We start from the raw sequence: 23441 nt of genomic DNA on the forward strand, positions 1-23441 counted from the left end.
TAGAACGAAATTGGAATTAGTTTTTTATTTGAATTTTTTTCATTCAAATGTTAATTTTCCACCAGACTCTACTATATATATTATTATGTGGTCTTTTAATAAAGAGTTCAATTAGATTGATGAATATCTATTATATTCTATAGCAACTTAGTGTATAATGATTAAAGGCTGGTAACATAAAAAAAATTACGAAAATATTATAGCTAAAAAGTAAAATAAAAATAAAGGGTAAATTCCCTGAGGTAAGGTTAAATTACGAAAACCCCCCTCAAGTTTGGTAATTACAACCACCCATCAACTATGAATCTTCTTACACGTCCACTCTTTTGATATCCAATTCAACAGAATCTTCTAAAATCCGTGGAATGTTCTCCAGTTTCTACTCTTTTTGTGCAAAAACACAGTTTTTAATGCACTACAATCTGATATTTATAAGTCAATAGACACATTTTATGATCATCTTGTTTCAAAATGTGGAGCTCTAATGGGGCAAAACGGGTACAAACTGAAGAATATTCCACACAATCTAGAAGATTCGACTAAATTTGTCACCGCAACGATGGACGGACGTGTAAGAAGATTCATAGTTAAGGGGATGATTGTAATTACCCAAACATAAAGAGTATTTTTCATAATTTGACCATAGTAAGGGGCCCTAAAAATAAATGAGAGAAGGATATTCTTCTTTGTCTCCTTTTAACAGACAGGGAATTAAAAATTTACACGTGGCCTTTGGTGAATGAAAGAACCAGATAGCATGCCCCTATAAATAACCGGGTCGGGTCGGGCCCACCGCCATATCTCCTCACACAATTAACTATAAAACTGGGCAAGCATACTATATTACTATTAGGGTTTTACTTTGTAAAAAATACATCATACAATTTTGATTTAATGGCTTTTTTTCGAGGTCTGATTCGATCTTCCAAATCCAACGGTTCTTCTTCGCTATTCAATTATGGAAGGAGCAAATCCAACGGTTCATTCTCCTCGGATCTGTGGCATCGCCGTCCATCGGGTTGCAGAGAGTTCTCCCGAACCGCCGGAGCTGACGTCACTTCTTTCGTAATTGCTTCTTCTTTTTCTTATTTGTTGTTTTGCTTTGTTACTGGTTCTTTTTTTTTATTTTTTTTCATTGTTCATTTTAATTCAGGTTTTTTTTTTGTTGCAATAATTGAGAAATTTGTTATCTGTTTATTATATTATTTAGATGAAGTTGCAGATTTCTTCATTTAGTAGAATTGAGGAATTTAGGGTTTGAAATTAATTTGGAATGCAGATGTATGCTGTAATAATTGAGAAATTTGTTATCTGTTTATTATATTATTTAGATGAAGTTGCAGATTTCTTCGTTTAGTAGAATTGAGGAATTTAGGGTTTGAAATTAAATTCTTTTCCCCTCTTTCTTGTAATGCAGATGTATGCTGTAAAACATGATTTTCCCGGGCTTGTTGCGAGTTCGGCAGTCGGGTGGTTTGTTGGTCTCGGCATTTCGAAGATAATTTTTTTGCCGTATAGTGTGTTGTTGGAGGAGTTAGATATTCTTAATAAGATACAAATGAACAAATTGGAGGAGCTGAGTCGAGTCGTGGGAGTTGAAGAAGAAATACATCGAAAGAATGTGAGGCAACTCATTGAAGAATTACGAATTCAAATGGCAAAGCTAAGAGCAGAGGTTGAAATTGCAAAGGCGGTGGCAGGCCGCGTTGGTGCAGAAGGAGGGGACGAGGCTCGCAGCAAATAGGCGGCTTTCGCTTCTTAAGAAGAAGTTGTTTTGAACGTGTGCAGTGCTCGATCCGCTCTCACTTTTCTGCTAAAAATCGAACATGAACCAAATATTTTAGTTTCCATCGGTTTTTGTTTATTTCTGCTAAAATCGAACATGAAAAATATATTAGTTTTCTTCGGTTTTTTGTTTGGTTTCTGTTATTTTTCGATTCAAGAGTAACTATGTGTTCAATATATATATATATATATATATATATATATATATATATATATATATAGAGAGAGAGAGAGAGAGAGAGAGAGAGAGAGAGAGAGAGAGAGAGAGAGAGAGAGAGTTAAATGCAAATGCTCCCAGTGTTAATTTTAAAAACCAAAAACCCCCCGGGGATAAAAAAAAAAGTGACAAAAACCCCCCTGGGATAAGTGTTCAAACAAGCATACTCGATCCATTTATTTTTATTCGTTGACTGCTCGTGAAAAGACGAATAAACCCTCGGATAAATCTGTCCAACCACAAAAATTTTATGACCCAAATGAAGTTTTTAAAATTTTCAAGTCAGTCCCTAATATTTTCAATTAAGCCCTCTTCCCTAAATGAAAAAAAAAACAGAGAGATACACAATTACTCACACTTTGATTTTTCGCCGGCTCCGTTCATGGACTGAAACCTCTCTCCGGCAACCAAGCTCCTCAACCCCTAACAACAACGAATTCCCTCTCAACTAAAAATTTCTTACAAAATTATTCCAAGAAAAAGAAAAATCCAAAGTTATGATTCACAATTTCAACACCATTACACGTCGTCCCGCAACAATAAACCTTCTTCTCTCCAAAACAAAACATTTATTTAATTTTCTCGGGGCACCATTTCTTCAGTTTCCCCAAAACTGAAGTTTACCTCCAATTATGCATTCCGAATTTGCTATTGTCGTGGTTATTGTTTGAGATTTCCGGCGAACCGACGGCCTTGGCAGGAGGGGAGATGGGTGGGGTGGGGTGGGGTAGATTGGGTTGAGACATTTTCATTTTTTTTCTTTCTGAATATCTTTAAATATAATTTATATTTTTTCGTTTTATTTGTTTAAATTTAATTACTATTAAAAATTCATATTTGTATGCCTTTTTTATTTTCTTATTTTCTTTTTGAATATGTTTAAATATAATTTATATTTTTTATTTTATTTGTTTAAATTTAAATATTATTAAAAATTCATGAGTAGTTTAAGTGTTTTGATTCAGAGGGGCAATTTTGTCTTTTCATGCGCAAAATGTACAAAAATCGAACAAGTAGTCGCACACACAGCGAGTGAATGACACGCACAAAGATTAGGGAGATGTATGGCTTTGACTATTGACTACAGGGGGATTTTTGTCACTTCTTTTATCCCAGGGAAGTTTTTGGTCTTTAGGATTAATACAGGGGGAGTTTTTGCATTTAAATATATATATATATATATATAAATAGCAAAACACTAATTTGAAATTCAAAATAGAAAGGCATTTCGACGGACCAATATAATAATAATAATAATAGTAATAATGTTATGCATGAAATTAAAATATAAAAAATATAAAAATAAAAATAAGTGATTTTACTTGCCAAAAAGTAAATCAATATCGACCAACATTGCATTCACAAAGTGAGTAAATAAGAATAAAAGAGAGTCCAGTAGCATGTTTGTTCTGTATAAGAAGAATACGAGGAGATAGTTGAGATGCGAATAACTAACTGAACCTTCAATAAATTGAAAGAAATCAATCTCTTGGCAAAATAATATACGAAAACATCTACGTAAATCCACCATTAACCAAAAATTTAAATATATAAAACCTGCAGCTGTAAGAACCGTGACCGACCTCTAACAGAACAAGGAATATATTTCTCTACCAGATACAACCAACCAACCACCCGCCATCTCTCTAAATGAACTTGTCTATTTTCGGTGATTTTTTAGAGCCAGGAGGCGGCCTAAAATCCTCTAGTCGCAGATTAGAGCTCGATCGAATCTCGTTCAGTACAGACTCCCCTTTTTCCGATTGGATTATATCCAATACGCTACCAAGTACATCACCCGCAAGACCTATTTGCACAAGCTGCCCTTGTTCTTCTCCACCTTCGTATATTAACTGCCCAATTTCAGAAAGGGAAACGATCTTCTCCAATATGACTTTGGCAAAAATACGACCGAGGAACTCTGCTGCTTTAGGTGCATCATTCACCATATCTTCCAAACCAGCAAGAACAGATCCAAACCTATTATAATATGGGGAAAAAAAATTAAAATTAATCTGGTATGATTAAAATATTTAACCATACGAGAATATCGAGTCGTCGTAGCCAAATAATACATACCCTTTGATGAGTTGAGATTCAGTAATCATCCCTTGTCCAGGTTTTGTTAGATTGATAAGAAGCTTTGTCAAAAGATCTCTCTCCATGTCTTTTCTCTCGAAAGAATCATTAACCCAGGCAGAGATCATGGATGGATAAAAGCTGGGCGTGTCAAATTCCTTCATGCACAAAGCAACTTCGTGCTCATCTCTTGCACTGGAATAAACAGAAAAAATATCATGTTAATACGTAATTGAATTTTCCTTTTTTTTTCTTTTGTCCATCCCAACCATTATAAAGTCACTAAAAGCCAACAGATATAAATGGATCTCAAAACACTAATACCATCTTCCTAAAGTAACTTTCTTAAATATGCAATCAGCAAGATATGTTTTGCTTTTAAGAACCAGATAAAAATCCACGCACTCTACTCTTCTAACATGCCTTGTGTGAACCGTCATCATTTCTCAAGGACGAACTGATTCTAAATTAACCAAGATTGTGTGACATATCCCATGTAAATTTAAGCAATATGGAATGTGTAGCAGCCAGGAAAGAGTTCAAGAATTAGAATTGTCCTCAGAGGACAACATTGAAATCTAGGACCCTTCCATAAAGTCGGTGTGGATGTCATTCACTCAATCCCCAGAATTAAATCATCAGAATTAAAAGTCATTACTCGTTCGACACAAGAATCAAGAAGTTCTACACCTTATCTTGTGTCGGGACTAGCAAGACAAATAATGCCTCCAGAAATTATTGTTCCCCACATATTTAGTTCTTTCAATTACCTGCTTACTTGTGCTAATATCTATCCGAATTTTATTCTGTTTCAAATATAATAAAATGGATAAATTTAATGACACTGACAGAATCTGGCAGTAGTAATATGTGTCCAAATCTGGCTAATAAACTTTCACATTTTTTTGCAAAGATGCATAGAAAAATACCTGTAGAATTCTTTGATTGTAGCCAATGACTTCGCCTGCAGCTCATCTGTCCACACCTTATCTGAAGACGCGTTTTGTGTACTAGTAGGTGGGCCACCTCTAGCATGTGAAGAAACAGGCACAGCTCGATCGGAACTGTGATCCATATTTCTAACTTCTCTATTCACATAGGTATCATTTCGCTCCTGAGGATGAGATTGGTCGTAAATTGGAGCAGCAACAATTACTTCTGGCCCATAAGCTGCTCGTTCTGACATGGAACTGAAGCTGTTCTGGCCGAGTCCCACCCTCCGTGCATCACCAGAACTCGGCATCTCAACGAAAGGAATGCTGCTAGGTGCTGATGGATAACCTCTGAAAGCCATTCCCCTTGCAAGACCACCTTGAGGCCCAAGAGTTATGGTTTCATCACCAGGAGGTCTTTGAGGCATGGGAACGGACATGGTCCTGTTCTCAGAGGAATGTCTCTCATCTGTCCGAGCGTCCTGAGAACCATAACCACGTGACTGCGGGGGAACACCACGGAAACCACCAATCTGGGGACTTGGCGGAGATAACATATTTGAAGATCTAGAAGCAAAATCCATAGGTTGACCCCTTCTAGCAGAATTACCCATGCTGGGAACACGAGCAAGCCTACTAGCCTGTGCATGCCGCTCTTGAGCAGCATCTCTGTGTACCTCATCAATCTTTTTCGGACCTTCAACTTTCCTCCTCTGCTGCCACTTGTTCTTTCTCAGATCAATAGAATCTTTCAGCATGAACCTGACCCTGGATGAAAGTTTCATATTATTGGATAACTGTGCCATGATATCAAAATAGGCATCCATGAACTCCTTTGCTTTTGGGTGATCTATCATCTCCCCAATTGTGCTCATCAATTTGCACAGGGCTTCAATATTCTCCTCATCAGGATTGTGATACTGACCCAACAACTTATTTATGCACTCGTGCATTATTCTCTCAGTCAGCATTCTCTTCTTGTACAGTTCTCCAATGAGTCTAATATTACCTAACATGCGTCTTCGGACTTGGAGTCTCTTTTCCTCTCTCTCTTCCGCTGTCTGCTTAACCTCCCCTTCTTCCTCAGCTTTATTTGCCTCTTCTTCCTCTCTTTCTCCCCTTTCAAATTCTTCCTGACATTTATTCAGGAGTAATCTCTTGAAAGTAATTTTTTCATTGTCCACACTTAGGTCAGGCAAATCTGCAGCAAGGTGAAAGCAGAAGTTGGCGTACATCTCACAAAAGGTCGGCTCCATGAGAGCTTTATCAAAAATCTGCGAAATCACCCCCGACAAGGTAATTACATTGTCGATGTTCACTTGCTTAACTTGTTCAAACAATTTTTCAAAATTTTGAGGCGTAAGCTTGTTCAAGATGCCCTTCAACTGCCTCTGCTTCGCTTGTTCTTCATCAGTAACCTTACCAATTTCATATTTCTTTTCAGCTTTGTGTATCACCTGCATAGGCGTCTGATAATTAGGCATCAAACCCTTCTGAAAACCAGTTCCTCGCAGCCACCTATCAGACTCAGAATTATTTCTTTGCAATTGCCCACCCTGAGGACCAAGCTGCATTGGCCCAGTGAGGATAGGCCCAACATAATAGACGGATGGCTGAGGGCGAGGATTCCTTAGAACAGCATGATTTACTCCTTGGACATGTCGAACTCCAACAATATTATGCATGTAGTTAACATCTGTCCTCATATCTCCTCGCCCTGACATAATATGCGCAGGAAATTTATTCCATTTGTCCTCATCTACCAAGCCACTTGCACGACGATCTGGTCTAGAACCTCCCACCGGCCTGTCAGTATTACGTCCAGGGCTAGGATATGACTCGCGTGGAACATTAACACTAGATACCATCAGCGCATCTGCTATGTCTGAAGCAATTTCAAATTCCTCCGGAAGATTGGTGCATAGCTCCAAAAATTTGAGAAGGAAATCCCGAGAGTACCTTTTGATTGTTAATTCATAGCCATCTCCATCTTTATCCTGAATTTCATTTTTTGAAGTTTCTAACTGCGGAGTAGAAATTTCAGCGGCATCTTCCCAGTCATCAGGCTCCACTTTAATCTGAGCAGGTTTCTCACATGGCATGGCTTTTTCCTTCTCACTAACGCTTGAAGAGTTATCCGAGCCCTGAGAAGACATTACAGTTTCTTTGTTTTCCTCAGGGCCCTTATATGCCATATAAAGATCAGAACTTGCACCAGCTGCTTCTGCCTTTTTAAATAGTTCTTTTTTTTTCTTCTTACCTCTTTGTGCAACAGTTTTTCCCACGTTTACATCTGAGACGGCTTTACCGTTGACAGTAGATGGCAATACATCTTCAGAAGGATATGAAACTAAAACAGGGGCAGACTTCTGGTCCACCTGGTCATACTTTGCAACAGTTGTTTCTACAGAAACAGACCTCAAAGAAGTTTCCAGACTATCAGGCACACTTAATGATGCATCAGAACTCTTAGTACTTTGACCACCTGATGTCAGAGTAGGCACAGCTAAATTGCCATCCATCTTAGCATCATTGGAACAGCAACCTAAAGATTCTTCTAACTCATCTGGAGTATGTTCAGATAAAACACCAGTAGTGGATGTTAGCTCGTGATCAGAGCTCTCCACCATTTTGCCCGTGACTTTTGGTGATTCTAAGGAAAGAGACTTCAAAGAAGTTTCCAGACTTCCAATTGTGTCAGGCTTTGATTGTCTGCAATTTACAACTTCCATTCCAACACTCTTTAAATTCTCAGCCGTCCTTCCTTCCCCAGCACCCTCACTTGTAGAATTAGAAGCCTCAGAAAAAGCAGCTGCAGTTGTTGATGATGGTCCCTCAACATTTTCAGAAACCAAATTATTTCTTGATGAGATAGATTTTACTTCCACAGCTTCAGGTTCAGGGATTTGAGAAGGCAAACTTGATAATGACGTTTGTGGCATTCCGACCTGAAAAGATGTGGAAAATAATGATCATAACATGTGATAAATTTGCTTAAAGTGCACAACTAGGACAATAAACAATTCATAAAATACCTGGTCCTGCTGGTCATTGCCTGATTTTTTATGCTCATCTTTGATGGAATCAGACTTTACTACTGCACTTCTTGCTTCTTCAGCAGCGGTAGTTGATGCTGATGCAGAACCGTCCATGGGATCTGAAGCAGAAACTGAAGTGCGGGACACAACTCTGTCCACAACAACAGGACTTGATGAGGCAACAGTTGCATAAGATGTTCCTAAACCAGGCTTTGGCTTTGGCGAAGTGCTCAATGATGAAGGCTCAATTTCCTTCAGAGGAATAACAGAACCTTCCCCTGACCTTGACGGTTTCGACAACTCTGCCTTTCCAACAGAAAGTGAACCTGTGGGTGGCAATAGCTCTTTCTCCCCACGAGAGCCAACAGGTGGTTTAACTGTCACCTGCAGAAAATAAGGTGAAATGCATTAGAGTAACATAAACTCTGAACCCAACCTAATTGAAGTGTCCGCCATGCTGAAGCCATAGTTCTTATTAGAGTAACATGAAGTTGGATCAATAATAGCCTCATAGAAGAAACCTGGTTAACCCTTGGTGGCTGAGAAGTGGGCTGAACCTGAGTACTATTAAGATGAACAGAGCTGCCAGCAGGGAGATAGCCGGAAGCGGGATTGTAAGAACCCGGATAAAATTGCATCGAGATATTAGGGTGTAACCTTGGGGCAGGTGAGCTCTCAAGCCTCAACTCTTCATGAGTGTCAGGATGAGTAATCTTCACAGTTTTACGAGTACCACCGTATTTTACAGCCGGTTGCTGTTGAAACTGTGGAGGTAAACTCATTCCCATGCTACCCAACTGAGAAGGATGCGGAGCACCCATTTGGGGTGGAAAGGTCAAACTCTGACCCTGATGCATCATTCCTTGAGGCTGCATGTGGTGTGGCTGGAGACCTGGAACATACATTGGATGCTGCACCGGTAGATTTCCTATAGGTAAAGACATTGGCATTTGCATCTGCATTGGCGGTCCAGGCATGGCTTGGGGCTGGATTTGAAGATTCTGACCACCAAATTGAACAGGAACCTGTGGCTGGTGGTATGGAAGTTGCATGGGCATACCCGGGATTGGATGTCGAGAAGGACTCTGATGATGAGTGGCAGATGAAATTTGGGCATCCCTCTTGGGTTTGGAAACTAGCTGAGTTTCACCAGCTTTAGGTTGGTCTAGAATCCCCGCATCCTTTTTCGGGAATTGCTGATTAGGAATTGATGGAACTGGCTTTGCAACAGCAGCTCTCAAAGATTCATGGCGCGCCTGTCATGATTAAAAAAACTTTTAAGTCAAACCGTAGATACTTATTTGATTGAATACTGCTGTCAAGTGTTATCAACTCTAAGTAATATAATTTTCACGCTATTTTCAAAGAAAAGAATATATGAAATGCCACAACTGTAAATATTGATCTGAACAAAAGAATAAACAATAACAAATTGCCAATGGAACTTAAAGACATTTTTTTATTTTTTTTCTAGTTTATTGAATTATAGATCAATGAAACTTTAGACTTAACGTGGTTGGGCATAAGGGATGGAAGGGAACTCTATTTTAATTTTTATACAGGAAAAAACACAGGGAGAAAGAAAAGGAAGGGAAGGATCAATTTCTTGCTAAAGTTCTCTTATCAGTGGATGTATTGCCCATTCTTCTCTTCATCCAACAGAAGGATAAACAGTAAATTAAAAATCATTATCCCTCATAACTTAATATTTCCTTTCATCTCCCAGCATGCAATCTCCGACTTCTATTTACAATCCAACATAAACAATATGTTCTTGAACACATAAATTTTTCTATCAAAAGAAAAGCATATCATGAAGCTCTGTTCTACTATCAACTGAAAGCTACTTCCCTGTGGCGTGTAAAAACAACTGGCTAAAAGAGAACGACAAACCTGATCTTTTTTCTGTTCATCCAAATTTGGTGGTGCAGAACTTGTTCGAGCAGGTATCTACAAAAAGAATATAAAGGAACCTTTTATCCTTAGGATCTAGACTTTAAGGACAACAAAAGAAATTATAATGGAGGATACAACGTTAATTTCATGCAAATGTAATATACCTGCACTCCATTCATAAAACCAGGACTTATGGACCCAAACTGCAGGGGAACTGGCTTAGATGCATCTCCTGGAGCTAAGGAATACATAAACAGTAGAAATCATCAATAGAAACTACCGGCAGAAGATACCTTCATCATTATTACAATAATATACCAGCCAATAATTTCAAAAAAAATTAACAGCATAAGCTATATAAGATCGTCAATATGCATAAGCATACCTTTACCGGGTGTTGTGGGGGGCTTAGGCTCAGAGCTAGTAGTGGAAATATTAGATGGTGCAGGTGCAGATGAAACATTAGATGATGGAGCTCTCGGAACAGCTCGGCTGATACTATGGGTTGAGGTATCAGTCGGCTTGACACCAGAAGAGGTACTGATGGTTGGTGTTCCCGATACTCCTATAACAGAAAGTGAAAGTCCGGTTAGATAAAAAGTATTAATAACAATTACAAAAAGAATCAAAAAGCTAGTTTGCTTGCAGGTTTCTGCAAAATCCATTATACAAGGGTGGGCCAAAATGAAGCAGAATTTTCTTGTGCAGAAACTTTTATAAATGCAAAATATGTTTACAAAACCGAGTATATGCAAAAGGGAAAAGAATAGTTTTTTTTTTTTCAAAAATCAAGTCCCACCCACCCCATATCCCCCCAACACACAACAAAAACAATATGATGTTTACCACAAGAAGAAAAAAACAAATCACGTACTATAAGTTGGCGGCTGCTGTTGATGAGCACCATTCTGTACAGCATGAGGTGCAGGTGAATTACTAGAATCTACAACAGTGCTTCTTGCACCTGGCTGCCCCACTGGTGCATTGTTGTTATTCTTCTTGAAACTGCATCTCGCAGAAATAAAAATTAGTATGCAATTCATAATTTATTGTCCAAACGCATCAGTCGACTCTATACATAAAACCCTAGGTAGCATATATATGAATTGAAGACAATCCTCACCAACCATCAGAAAACTCACAACTCACGTGCATGTTGTACAAAACCACTTCGCAAAATCAACAAAAATTAAATACCATATTTTTAATTCGATTAACAAAAAAAGGCGCACCTGCGGCTAGAAGGATTGGTCGCGGCCGAGGAGGCGCCGCCACCGCCCTTAGTGGGGACGCTGCCGGAAAACTGGCGCTGATTGAAGCTACCGGATCGGCCGGTTTTCTTGTACTGGGTAGACTCGCTCCTTTCAGCCCTTGATTGATTGTGGGACATAAATTCTAACCTTTGAGGGAAAAAGAAAAGAAAAAAAACCGCTTTCGTCGAGATTTAGAGTAACACTTCTCCCTGCAGAGATCCGTCAATCAAATCAAACGCATCAAAAATTAATGCTGTTCTGGTAAGCATTCAATTGAGGGGGGGAAAGGGAGAAAATCTAAAAAGCGATTGATTAGTCAATCAGCGAAAGATTCAGTAATTAATTCGATTTTGCGTTTACCTGGAACGAGAGAGAATTAGGGTTTCTACTGTGAGCCAACAATGGCGGGAACCATGCCACGACAGCGTGAGAAGAAAGAAGAAGAAAAAAAAAAATTGAGTAATTCTGTGTGTTGTGAGGGGTGAGAGAGATGAATAGGTATAGACAAATTTTAAGAGAGAGAAAGATAGAGAGAGAGAGAGAGAGAAGGACTTTATCTACTTTAAAACCTAAAATAAATATTAATAATATATTATTTTTGATATTTTTTTTGTTTTTTCATGAAAGGAAAAGGGGAAAATATAATTAATAAAAATCGATTTAATATAACAATAGTTTTATATACGGTTTTGATTTTGGTAAATTTATTAAAAAATGTGTCTACCTTTTTAATTGAAATCCTTTTCACTTCCCAACACTAACTAGTTTAAATATGTTTATGTGTTGTGATTGTGAAGGTTTTAGTTTTATTAATTGTGAATTCTTTTTTTTCTTTTCTTTCCTTATTATTTTCTTTTTTTTTTTGTGTTGGTGTAACAAACTATCCTAGGTGGTGGTGGTCAATAAGGAGTATTTGTAGGAGATTTTAGTGTCTCTTTTTTTTTTTTTAATAAACTTGTACATGTTATATTGAGTTAAATCAAACGGAAATGTATTCGTATATATTAGGAGGGGAATTAGGAAACCAGCAACTATCCTCCTTTATAAAAAGAAATACAGATATGTTCATGTATACATACAATAAAAGTTATATATATGTGTGTGTATTTGTTTATACGATTTGGTTACCCAATGAAGTAATTTGTGTGTAATATAATAATGAACTTTTTTTTTTGATATACAAGGCGCGGTTTTATTTTTTTACACAGCTTAGTTGAAGAGTTTTTATTGAGTTATTCAATTCGTTGACACATTACGAAGCACAATTTATAATGTGGCAATGTATAGTTCCTTATACAGATTCGTTGGGGAGTTTATGTTGAGTTATTTAGATTTTGTTAACATACTATAAAACACAGTTTGTAATGTGCTAATTTGTAACAAGAAAGAGGAGTTTTTTTTATTTACAACAGAACTTATAGTTATAGGTGGCGTTTGCAAAAGTTTCTAGATACAGATGATGAGTTTTCTTCCTATCATAATCAACTTTTAAGCGTTTGCAAAACTAACTTTTACCTTTTTTGCTTTTATTAGGTGGTGTTTGCAAACACTTTTCCAAAGTGACTATCAGTTTTTTATGGTTCAAAATCAGTTTTTTTAAACATTAAAAAGTTCATAATCACTTTAAAACAGCGTTTGCAAACACCACCTTAATAATATGCTTTAAGCTATGATTTGAAAAACAAACACAAACTTGTTTTTTTATTTCAGTTGATTTTCCAATTTACTTGCAAACACCCCCAACTTTTAGAAATAAACACTTAATACCAACTTAACTCACAGTCACTAACTTCTACTTATAAATAAACATTTGCAAACACCATTCATAGCTTAAGATCACATGTTTATTCATTCGCATAGTCTTCCAAGAACCAATTAAATATACATACATACATACATATATATATATATACATATACATATATATATATATATATATATATATATATAGAAGAAAAGGAGACCCCAAAAAAATTGTTGATATGGATGATGAATGCTCACAATTGAACCTTTCTAGAATCGAGATAAATATCCTGGCAAAAATAATTGACTTTGTGCTAATAAAAAAAAATCCACCATTAACCCAAAATTAAATATATAAACCTGCAACTTTAGAAACTGTGTCCTAAAAAGAACCAAGGAATAAAAATTCTCTAACCAGATACAAATGAGCATTCTGCATTCGTATCCTCTAAATGAACTTATCTATTGTCAAAGATTTTTTAAACCCAGGTGGCCTAAAATCCTCTAGTCGAAGATTAGAACTCGAACGAATCTCATTCAATACGGACTCACCTTTCTCCGACTGGATGATATTCAGTGTGCTGCCGAGTACATCGGCTGCAAGCCCTATTTGCACAAGCTGCCCTTGCTCTTCTCCACCTTCGTATATTAACTGCCCGATTTTAGAAAGTGAGACAATTTTTTCCAATATCACTTTGGCGAAAATACGACCGAGGAACTCTGCTGCTTTAGGTGCATCATTCACCATATCTTCCAAACCAGCAAGAACAGATCCAAACCTATTATAATATTGAAAAAAAAAATTAAATTAATTTTGTATGATTAAAATATTTAACTATATGAGAATATCGAGTCGTCGTAACCAATACATACCCTTTGATGAGTTGAGATTCACTAATCATGCCTTGTCCAGGTTTTGTTAGATTGATAAGAAGCTTTGTCAATAAATCTCTCTCCATGTCTTTTCTCTCGAAAGAATCATTAACCCAGGCAGATATCATAGACGGATAAAAGCTGGGGGCGTTAAATTCCTTGATGCACAAAGCAACTTCGTGCTCGTCTCTTGCACTGGAATAAACAAAAATATTTTCATGTCAATACATGATAATCAAGTTACTAAGAGACAACGGAAATAAATGGATCTCGAACCAGTAAGAAGCCGATGCAAGTATACAAGCATACCCCCACAGGCGTAGTTGTAAAGATGAATGTACTCAATTATCCACGATGGCAATACAAATCTAAAATAAATATATCTGTAAAATTATTTTACATCGTCTTCCACACATTTTTGCCAGGCAAGCGAATTGTTAGAACAAAATATTGGAAACAAAAAGCAAAAGCCTTTTAACTTGGAAATGACTCTCTAAACAGGTTTGTTCGAGTGATTTATAACTTGCACCAAATGCATAGAGCTAAAAATATCCACCTGCTTTTACAGTAAAGAACCAAATGGATGTACCACCAGGACGTGGCAGCGAATGCATGCATGAAAAAGAAAGTAAAAAAACTCCGGGTGCTATTTTTCAAGGATGCCAATAATAAAAAGATCAAGGACCAATAAAAAGATATAAGACGCAATGATCAAATATAACAAGTTTACGTAGTGATATTATGTATACGGGTTATATCCAACAAAGAATTGGGTTGGTGCCCTATAAACTCATAATATACTAATATCCTCCTCAGTTATTGACATCGTTTCAGCTCTAATAATGTCTTCTTCCAAGAATGTATATTCTTTATGAAATGTCAAATAGGTAACAAAGAGCTTAAGAATTAGAGTGGTCGAACTCACAAGGACACGTAGAAATCTTAGACCCCTTCCTAGAATCAGTGTGGACGCCATTCACACACTTCCCAAAATAAAATCCATAATACACTTTATATATGCTTCGGCTTCCATATCAAAAGGAATAATTTTCTATCTTTTTCTTAATTTTTTTCTACCAACAGGAAATGTGATATTTAACTTTTCATTACAACCCCGCACTTACAGATGAGACAAAACGCAAAGGCACCAAATTAAAAATTCAAAAAATGGAGATAACTGAAGGACTAATCAGATAAAATTTCCATAAGGAACCCAAAACCCAAAGTGAACAGTCCTTGCCAATGTAACTTACTAGCAGTTAATATTCATGATCTGATTCCAGCAAAAAATATTAATATATTTTTTTCCTATTTTTTGAAGTAACTGATTATTCCAAGCATCATTTTGGAATATTAATGATTGCAATATGTCAGAAGGACAGATGCCAGTCAACAATGACCTAACTACCAACTAAATGCATAACAATAGTTAATTATCTAATGCAACTTCACTTCCCGGATTTCTTTTTCAGAATGTCTTGGGGGTAAGTGAAAAAGTACTGTCTTAACAACTTAAAAGCAATGTATCATTCCTAACACAAAACCTTCCAACAATTTGAAAGCAATGTATCATTATTCATTCCTAAGACAAAACCTGCCAACAATTCAAATGTCAAGGATATTTTCCTATCTGGTCAGTGTAGGAAAATATGAACAGATACCAATAAATTAAGACGTATTTGTAATTAGCACGAACTAAACATGCATCCAAAGAATATTTCTGCATATATGTAGACCACAAGCCCCACAACCAATCACTCAATTTGCTTCAAAGAATATGACTCTGACAGTCATTTATTCCTCTCAAGTAGAGAGTAATGGTTCTTTTCATGCTGTGACATAATTGAAAGACACAGCAACCACCATGCCAATGTAGTAAAGTACATAGGTAGCTTCAAAATGCAATTAATATTGGTTCTATTCCGGATAATATAGCATTGGAGAGAGAATAAGAGGCAGGAGGAATATTGAATGTAATTCCACTCTAGCTAATAAACTTATAAAAGATGCGCAAATTGTAAAATTAAAAGAAGATTCACATGTATACCTGTAGAATTCTTTGATTGTAGCCAAGAACTTCTCCTGCAATTCCTCTTCTGGCCACACCTTATCAGAAGACGCGTTTAGTGTGTTAATAGGCGGGCCACCTGCATTTCTAACTTCTCTATTCCCAGAAGTAATATTTTGCACCTGAGGATGAGATTGGTCAAAAATTGGAGCAGGGATTTTGTCGGACATATATCTTGGCATGAGATCCTCTCTTTGGCCATAAGCCGCTCGTTCAGGAATGGAACTGATGTTATTCTGACCGAGTCCTATCCTCCGTGCATCTCCAGAATTTGGCATCTCAGCCAAGGGGATGCTAGGTGCTGATGCCTGCCCTCTAAAAGCCATTCCCCTTGCAAGACCACCTTGTGGCCCAAGAGTTATGGACTCCTCACCGAGGGTTCTCTGAGGCATAGGAAAGGACATGGTCCGGTTCTCAGAGGAATGTCTCTCATCTGTCCGGGCGTCCTGAGTACCATAACCACGTTGCTGCTGGGGAACACCACGGAAACCACCAATCTGGGGACTTGGCGGAGATAACATATTTGAAGATCTAGGACCAAAATCCATAGGTTGACCCCTTCTAGCAGAATTACCCATGCTGGGAACACGAGCAAGCCTACTAGCCTGTGCATGCCGCTCTTGAGCAGCATCTCTGTGTACCTCATCAATTCTTTTAGGACCTTCAACTTTCCTCCTCTGCTGCCACTTGTTTTTTCTCAGATCAATAGAATCTTTCAGCATGAACCTGACCCTGGATGAAAGTTTCATATTATTGGATAACTGTGCCATGATATCAAAATAGGCATCCATGAACTCCTTTGCTTTTGGGTGATCTATCATCTCCCCAATTGTGCTCATCAATTTGCACAGGGCTTCAATATTCTCCTCATCAGGAGTGTGATACTGACCCAACAACTTATTTATGCACTCGTGCATTATTCTCTCAGTCAGCATTCTCTTCTTGTACAGTTCTCCAATGAGTCTAATATTACCTAACATGCGTCTTCGGACTTGGAGTCTCTTTTCCTCTCTCTCTTCCGCTGTCTGCTTAACCTCCCCTTCTTCCTCAGCTTTATTTGCCTCTTCTTCCTCTCTTTCTCCCCTTTCAAATTCTTCCTGACATTTATTCAGGAGTAATCTCTTGAAAGTAATTTTTTCATTGTCCACACTTAGGTCAGGCAAATCTGCAGCAAGGTGAAAGCAGAAGTTGGCGTACATCTCACAAAAGGTCGGCTCCATGAGAGCTTTATCAAAAATCTGCGAAATCACCCCAGACAACGTAATTACATTGTCGATGTTCACTTGCTTAACTTGTTCAAACAGTTTTTCAAAATTTTGAGGCGTAAGCTTGTTCAAGATGCCCTTCAACTGCCTTTGCTTCGCTTGTTCTTCATCAGTGACCTTACCTATTTCATACTTCTTTTCAGCTTTGTGCATAATCTGCATAGGCGTCTGAGGAGGAGGCATCAAACCCTTCTGAAAACCAGTTGCTCGCTGCCACCTATCGGAATCAGAATTATTTCTTTGCAATGGCCCACCCTGAGGACCAAACTGCAATGGCCCAGTGAGGATAGGCCCAGCATAATGGACAGGTGGCTGAGCCCGAAGATTCCTTACAACACCATAATTAACTCCTTGGCCAGGTCGAAGCCCTGCAATATTATTCATGTGGCCAACATCTGTCCGTATGTCTCCTCGCCCTGACATAACAGGCCCAGGAATTTTATTCCATTTGTCCTCCTCTACCAAGCCACTTGCACGACGATCTGGTCTAGAACCTACAACCGGCCTGTCAGTATTACGTCCAGGGCTAGGATATGACTCACGTGATATATTAACACTCGAGACCACCAGCGTATCTACTATGTCGGGAGCAATTTCAAAACCCTCTGGAAGATCAGTGCATTGCTCAACAAATTTCAGAAGGAAATCTCGGGAGTACCTTTTAGTTGTTAATCCATCATCATCCTGATTTTCATTCTTTAAAGTATCTAACTGCGGAGTAGAAATTTCAGCAGCGTCTTCCCAATCATCAGGCTCCACTTTAACATGAGAAGGTTTCTCACATGGAACAGCATTCTCTTGAGACATATCCGTAGATTTTTGCTTCTCACTAACTCTTGAAGAACTTTCTGAGCCCTGAGCAGACGTTACAGTTTCTTTCTTTCCCTCAGGACCCTTGTATGCCATATAAAGATCAGAACTTGTCCCAGCAGCTTCTGCTTTTTTATATAAATCTTTTTTTTTCTTCTTACCTCTGGGTGCAACACTTTTTGAAACATTTACATCTGATAAGACTTTACCGTTGACACTAGATGGAGAAGGAGAGACTAAGCCACTACCATTACTGACAATATCTTCATCTTCATTTCCAGATCCCAATACTTCTTCAGGAGGATATGAAACTAAAACAGGGGCAGACTTCTGGTCCACCAGGTCATACTTTGCAACAGTTGTTTCCATTGTATTAATACTATGAGGCACACTCAATGATGCATCTGAAGTAAAAGTTGTATCATTTTGCATAGATAAACCAGTTACTGGCACAGATTCGTCCAACTTATCTGGAGTATGTCCAGATAAAACACCAGTAGTGGATGTTAGTTCATGATTAGAGATCTCCTCCATTTTGCCCGAGATTTTTGGAGATTCTAAAGAAAGAGACCTCAAAGAAGTTTCCAAACTATGTGTAGATGATTCCAAACTTCCAGATAATATGGATTCTCCTTGTTCCTTTCTCCCAATTGTGTCAGGTTTTGATTGTATGCTATCTACACCTTTCACTCCAACGCTTTTAAAAATCTCAGCCGTCCTTCCTTCCCCAGCACCCTCATTTGTCGAATTAGAAGCCTCAGACGAAGCAGCTGCAATTATTGATGATGATTCCTCATCATTTTCAGAAACCAAATTATTTCTTGATGAAATAGATTTTACTTCTACCGCTTCAGGTTCAGGGAATTGAGAAGGCAAACTTGATGGAGAGGTTTGTGGCCTTCCAACCTGAAAAGACGTAGAAATCATGCTCATAACTTGTGGTAAATTCGCTCAAAAAGCACAACTAAAACAAAGAAACAGCCCGTGAAATACCTGGTCTTGCTGGTCATTGCCTGGTTTTATATGTTTATCTTTGATGGAATCAGGCACTACTGCTGCACTTCTTGCTTCAGCAGTGGTAGTTGATGCTGATGCAGAACCATCCATAGGATCGGAAGCCGAAACTGAAGTGTGGGGCACAACTCTGTCCACAACAACAGGACTTGATGAGGCAACAGTTGCATATGATGTTCCTAAACCGGGCTTTGGCATTGGCAAAGTGCTCAATGGTGAAGGCTCAATCTCCTTGCCAGGAAAAATCGAACCTTCCCCTGGTAACCTTGAAGGTTTCAACGACTCTGCCTTTCCACCAGAAGGTGACCCTGTGGGTGGCAATACCTCTTTCTCCCCATGAGAGCCAACAGGTGATTTCACAGTCACCTGCAGAAATTAAGGTGAAATACATTAAAATAACATAAACTCTGAACCGATCCCAATTGACAGTGCATGCAATGTTGACGTGATAGTTTTTTATTAGAATAACATCATGTTTGATCAATAATAGTCTCGATAGAAGAAACCTGTTTATAGGGCCTTGGTGGCTGAGAAGTGGGAGGAACCTGAGTAGTATTAATAGGAACAGAGCTCACGGCAGGAAAACAGGCGGAAGCTGGATTGTAAGGACTCGGATAAAAATTCATCTGGATATTAGGAGGAAATGAAGAAATGGGCTGTGATTGAGATTGCACATTAGGGTGTAACCTTGGGGCGGGTGAGCTTTCAAGCCTCAGCTCTTCATGAGTTTCAGGATGAGTAATCTTCACAGTTTTACGAGTACCACTGTATTTTACAGCCGGTTGCTGTTGAAACTGTGGAGGTAAATTCATTCCCATGCTACCCAACTGAGAAGGATGCTGAGCACCCATTTGGGGTGGAAAGGTCAAACTCTGACCCTGATGCATCATTCCTTGAGGCTGCATGTGGTGTGGCTGGAGACCTGGAACATACATTGGATGCTGCACCGGTAGATTTCCTATAGGTACGGACATTGGCATTGGCATCGGCATTGGCGGTCCAGGCATGGCTTGGGGCTGGATTTGAAGATTTTGACCACCAAATTGAACAGGAACCTGTGGCTGGTGGTATGGAAGTTGCATGGGCATACCCTGGATTGGATGTCGAGAAGGACTCTGAGATTGAGTCACAGGTGGTGCAGCTGAAACTTGGGCATCCCTCTTTGATCTGGAAACTAGCTGAGCTTCAACAGCATTAGGTTGGTCAGGAATCCCCACATCCTTTTTTGGGAATTGCTGATTTGGAATTGATTGAACTGGCTTTGCAGCAGCAGCCCTCAATGATTCATGACGCACCTGTCACAATAAGAAACAAACAACATGCCGTCAAACCATACATGCCTATTTGATTGAACACAAGTTCAATGACTGCAGTCAGGCGTTATCAACTCTAAGTTATATAGTGTTCAGGCAATTTTCAAAGAAAAATAAATATTGAGAAATGCTACAACTGTAAAAATTGAGGTAAAATCCACTTTACCCCCCCACCCCCTTCTCCCTCTACACTAAACTTTACCCTCAGGTACTCTTAAATGTATCACTATGCCTCTGGCCCCCTCTAGTCGTAAAATTGCTTCAATAGATGGTTTCCGTCAAACTTTCATCCCTAAATACCCATAATATTACAGCACAATGTTTCTCCCAAACATATTCTCACACTTTGTTTCTCGTCAAATCGAATCCTTATTCCAGGTCATATTCTCACACTTTTGTTTCTCCCCCAAATTGAAACCCTATTTCAGACAACCCTTCAATGTTGTAGAATTTGAGCTAATGAACAGAGAGAAAGACAGATAAAGGAAGAGAGAGAGAGAACTAATCCCTATGTGAATCAGTTGGTTTCTATATAACTCATTCGACGAACCTCAGTTTTTTGGGGATTTCATGTAGTATAGTATGGAATAAGTTTAAGTCATGTGATTCCAGTATGTTACTTTTGGATTTGCTGAAGCTTGTAGAAAAATGTTGGGTGTTAACAAGAAAACGAATCGTTGAAGACTGCAAGAATTGGTTTTTTGGCATATATCCATATATGATATATGTATCAATATAAGAGGTAAGGGCATTTATGTCTATTAATATCCGCACCTAAGAGTTTGGTTTTTGTTTTGGATGGAATAACAACAAAATTGACAAGTAGAGGAGGGCATAGTGATACAATTAAGAGTATGAAGTGAGACCGGGCTAGTGTTGAGGGCGGTAAAGTGGAAGTTACCCTAAAAATTGATCTGAACAAAAAAATGAACAACAAAAAATTGGTAACTTAAACTTTAGAGTTAACTTGGTTCGGAGTAAATGACGGAAAATATAATTTATACAGGAAAAAACACAGGGAGAAAAGAAAGGAACGCAAGGATTAATTTATTGCCAAAGCTTTCTTATTACATGGAAGTATCCCCCATTCCTTCATCCAACAGAAGGATAAACAGTGAATCAAAATTTATTCTCCCTTGTAAGGTGTAACTTATTACTTCCTTTCATCTCCCAGCATGCTATCCAAGAACCTTTGTATATAATCCAACACAAAAAATATGCTGTTGAACACATTAATTTTGTCTAATCAAAAGAACGGCATAGCATGCAACTCTGTTATCCTATCCGCTGAAACTAACTTCCCCGTGGTAGGTAAAAACAACTGGTTAAAAGAGAACCACAAACCTGATCTTTTTTCTGCTCATCCAAATTTGGTGGTGCAGAACTTGTTCGAGCAGGTATCTACAAAAAAAATAAAAAGGAACCTTCCATCTTTACGAGCTGGAGTTTAAGGATATCAACACAAATTATAAAGTGGACCACATAGTTAATTTTAAACTTCATGCAATTATAACATACCTGCACTCCATTCATAAGACCAGGACTTATGGACCCAAACTGCAGGGGAAATGACTTAGATGCATCTCCTGTAGATGAGGAATACATTATACAACAACAGCAGAAGATGCATTCATCATTATTGCAATGATGTATCATCCAATTAATTTAAACATAAATTAACAGCTTAAACTAAATATGATCACCAAAATGCATAACTTTACCGGGTGTTGTGGGTGTCTTAGACTCAGATGAAACATTAGAGGATGGAGCTCTCGGAACAGCTCGGCTGATAGTCTGGCTCGGAGTATCAGCCGGCTTGACATTAGAAGATGTATTGACGACAGGTGTAACGGACACTCCTAAAACAAGAAATGACAACCCAAATTAAAGAAAATGTATAGTACTAACATCAACGATTCTCTTCAAAAAGTTTAACAAGACGAGTACATGCAAAAAATAAATGATTATTTTCTGCCAAGAATCAAAATATATCACGTACTATTAGTTTGCTGTTGTTGATGAGCACCATTCTGTAGAGAAACTGGTGCAGGTGAAACACTAGAATCTACATTAGGGCTTCTTGCACTGGGCTGCCCTACTGGTGGTGCACTGCTGTTGTTATACTTCTTAAAACTGCATCTCAAAGAAAACAGTAATTAGTACTCAATTCATTGTTTATTTATCCAAACATATCATGCGTCTATTCACAAAACCCTAGATTCCGTACAATTGAATGAAAAGTCTCACTGACATTCCTTACCAGCCATTAAAAAAATAAAAATAAAAACGCAACCACATGCATATGTAACAAGCCACTTGTTGTATCTACATAAAAAGGTGCACCTGCGGTTAGAAAGATTGGCTGAGCCGGAGGGGGCGCCGCCGCCGCCGCCGCCGACCTTATTGGAGGCGCCGCCGGAGAACTGACGTGGCTGATTGAAGCTACCAGATCGGCCGGTTTTTTTGTACTGTGCAGACTCGCTCCTTTCAGCCCTTGATTGATTGTGAGACATAAATTCTAGTATTGGAGAAACAAAACGCTTTCCCTGAAATCTCGAGCAACACTTTTCTCCCTACAGAGATCCATCCATCAAATCAAATGCATCCAAATTCAATCAGAGGGGGAGGAAAAAATAGAATCTAAAAAGCGATTAGGCAATCAACGTAATTAATTTGATTCACTTCACCTGGGAATGAAATTAGGGTTTCTACTGGGAGATAACAATGGCGTGAACCATAACAGAACGACGCCGTATGAGAAATAATAAGAAAAAAGATGCAGAAGAAGAATGAATGAATGAATATAGAGAAATAAAGTAAAACAGTGTGAGAGAGATGGAGTTTATGTACATTAATTGTATATATCACAGTGATTAAATTAATAAATATTGCATAATTATTAAATAAGTAATTATTCACTAGTAATTAGTGTAAATGAGTGCTTAAAACTTTCTAAACTTAAAAAAAATTTCGATTTATTCTTTGTTGGATAATAAAAAATATAATTAATTAATTAATTAAAACATACTATTGTAACAAAGTAGTGGTCAAGATATCTGAGTATTTATAGGAGATGTTAATGTTTTTTGTATTGACTTTTTCGCTTGTCTATTTTTATTTAATTTGTGGCATGTTTAATGTGATTATTTTTTTTA

The 23441-nt window shown here is 38.0% G+C and overlaps 2 protein-coding genes and 1 long non-coding RNA gene across 3 annotated transcripts; 1 reads left to right on the forward strand and 2 right to left on the reverse strand.

Moving 5' to 3' along the window:
* The first annotated feature begins 747 nt into the window (after positions 1-747).
* LOC105954757 (uncharacterized) lies at positions 748-1913 on the forward strand. The gene is made up of 2 exons (XR_016029533.1): positions 748-1065; positions 1418-1913. It is a non-coding gene; the product is annotated as an uncharacterized LOC105954757 (long non-coding RNA).
* Positions 1914-3318: 1405 nt separating this feature from the next.
* On the reverse strand, positions 3319-11942 carry LOC105954813 (eukaryotic translation initiation factor 4G). Its single transcript, XM_012978496.2, has 11 exons — positions 11561-11942; positions 11180-11409; positions 10822-10952; positions 10333-10512; positions 10112-10185; positions 9945-10001; positions 8573-9307; positions 8049-8435; positions 5011-7961; positions 4082-4276; positions 3319-3982 (listed from the first exon to the last, which is right to left on the reverse strand). The coding sequence occupies exons 2-11, from the start codon at positions 11335-11337 to the stop codon at positions 3649-3651; spliced, it is 5202 nt and encodes a 1733-aa protein (XP_012833950.1). The 5' UTR covers positions 11338-11409; positions 11561-11942; the 3' UTR covers positions 3319-3648.
* Positions 11943-13174: 1232 nt separating this feature from the next.
* LOC105954812 (eukaryotic translation initiation factor 4G) lies at positions 13175-23427 on the reverse strand. Its single transcript, XM_012978494.2, has 11 exons — positions 22974-23427; positions 22630-22859; positions 22286-22419; positions 22008-22145; positions 21805-21872; positions 21631-21687; positions 19480-20268; positions 18953-19339; positions 15864-18865; positions 13817-14011; positions 13175-13722 (listed from the first exon to the last, which is right to left on the reverse strand). Exons 2-11 carry the CDS (start codon positions 22797-22799, stop codon positions 13392-13394), a joined length of 5271 nt encoding a protein of 1756 aa, XP_012833948.2. The 5' UTR covers positions 22800-22859; positions 22974-23427; the 3' UTR covers positions 13175-13391.
* Between the last annotated feature and the right edge of the window lie 14 nt (positions 23428-23441).

This window comes from Erythranthe guttata, chromosome 2, assembly GCF_056151865.1.
Source record: "Erythranthe guttata isolate IM_541 chromosome 2, IM_541, whole genome shotgun sequence".
NCBI lineage: Eukaryota > Viridiplantae > Streptophyta > Magnoliopsida > Lamiales > Phrymaceae > Erythranthe > Erythranthe guttata.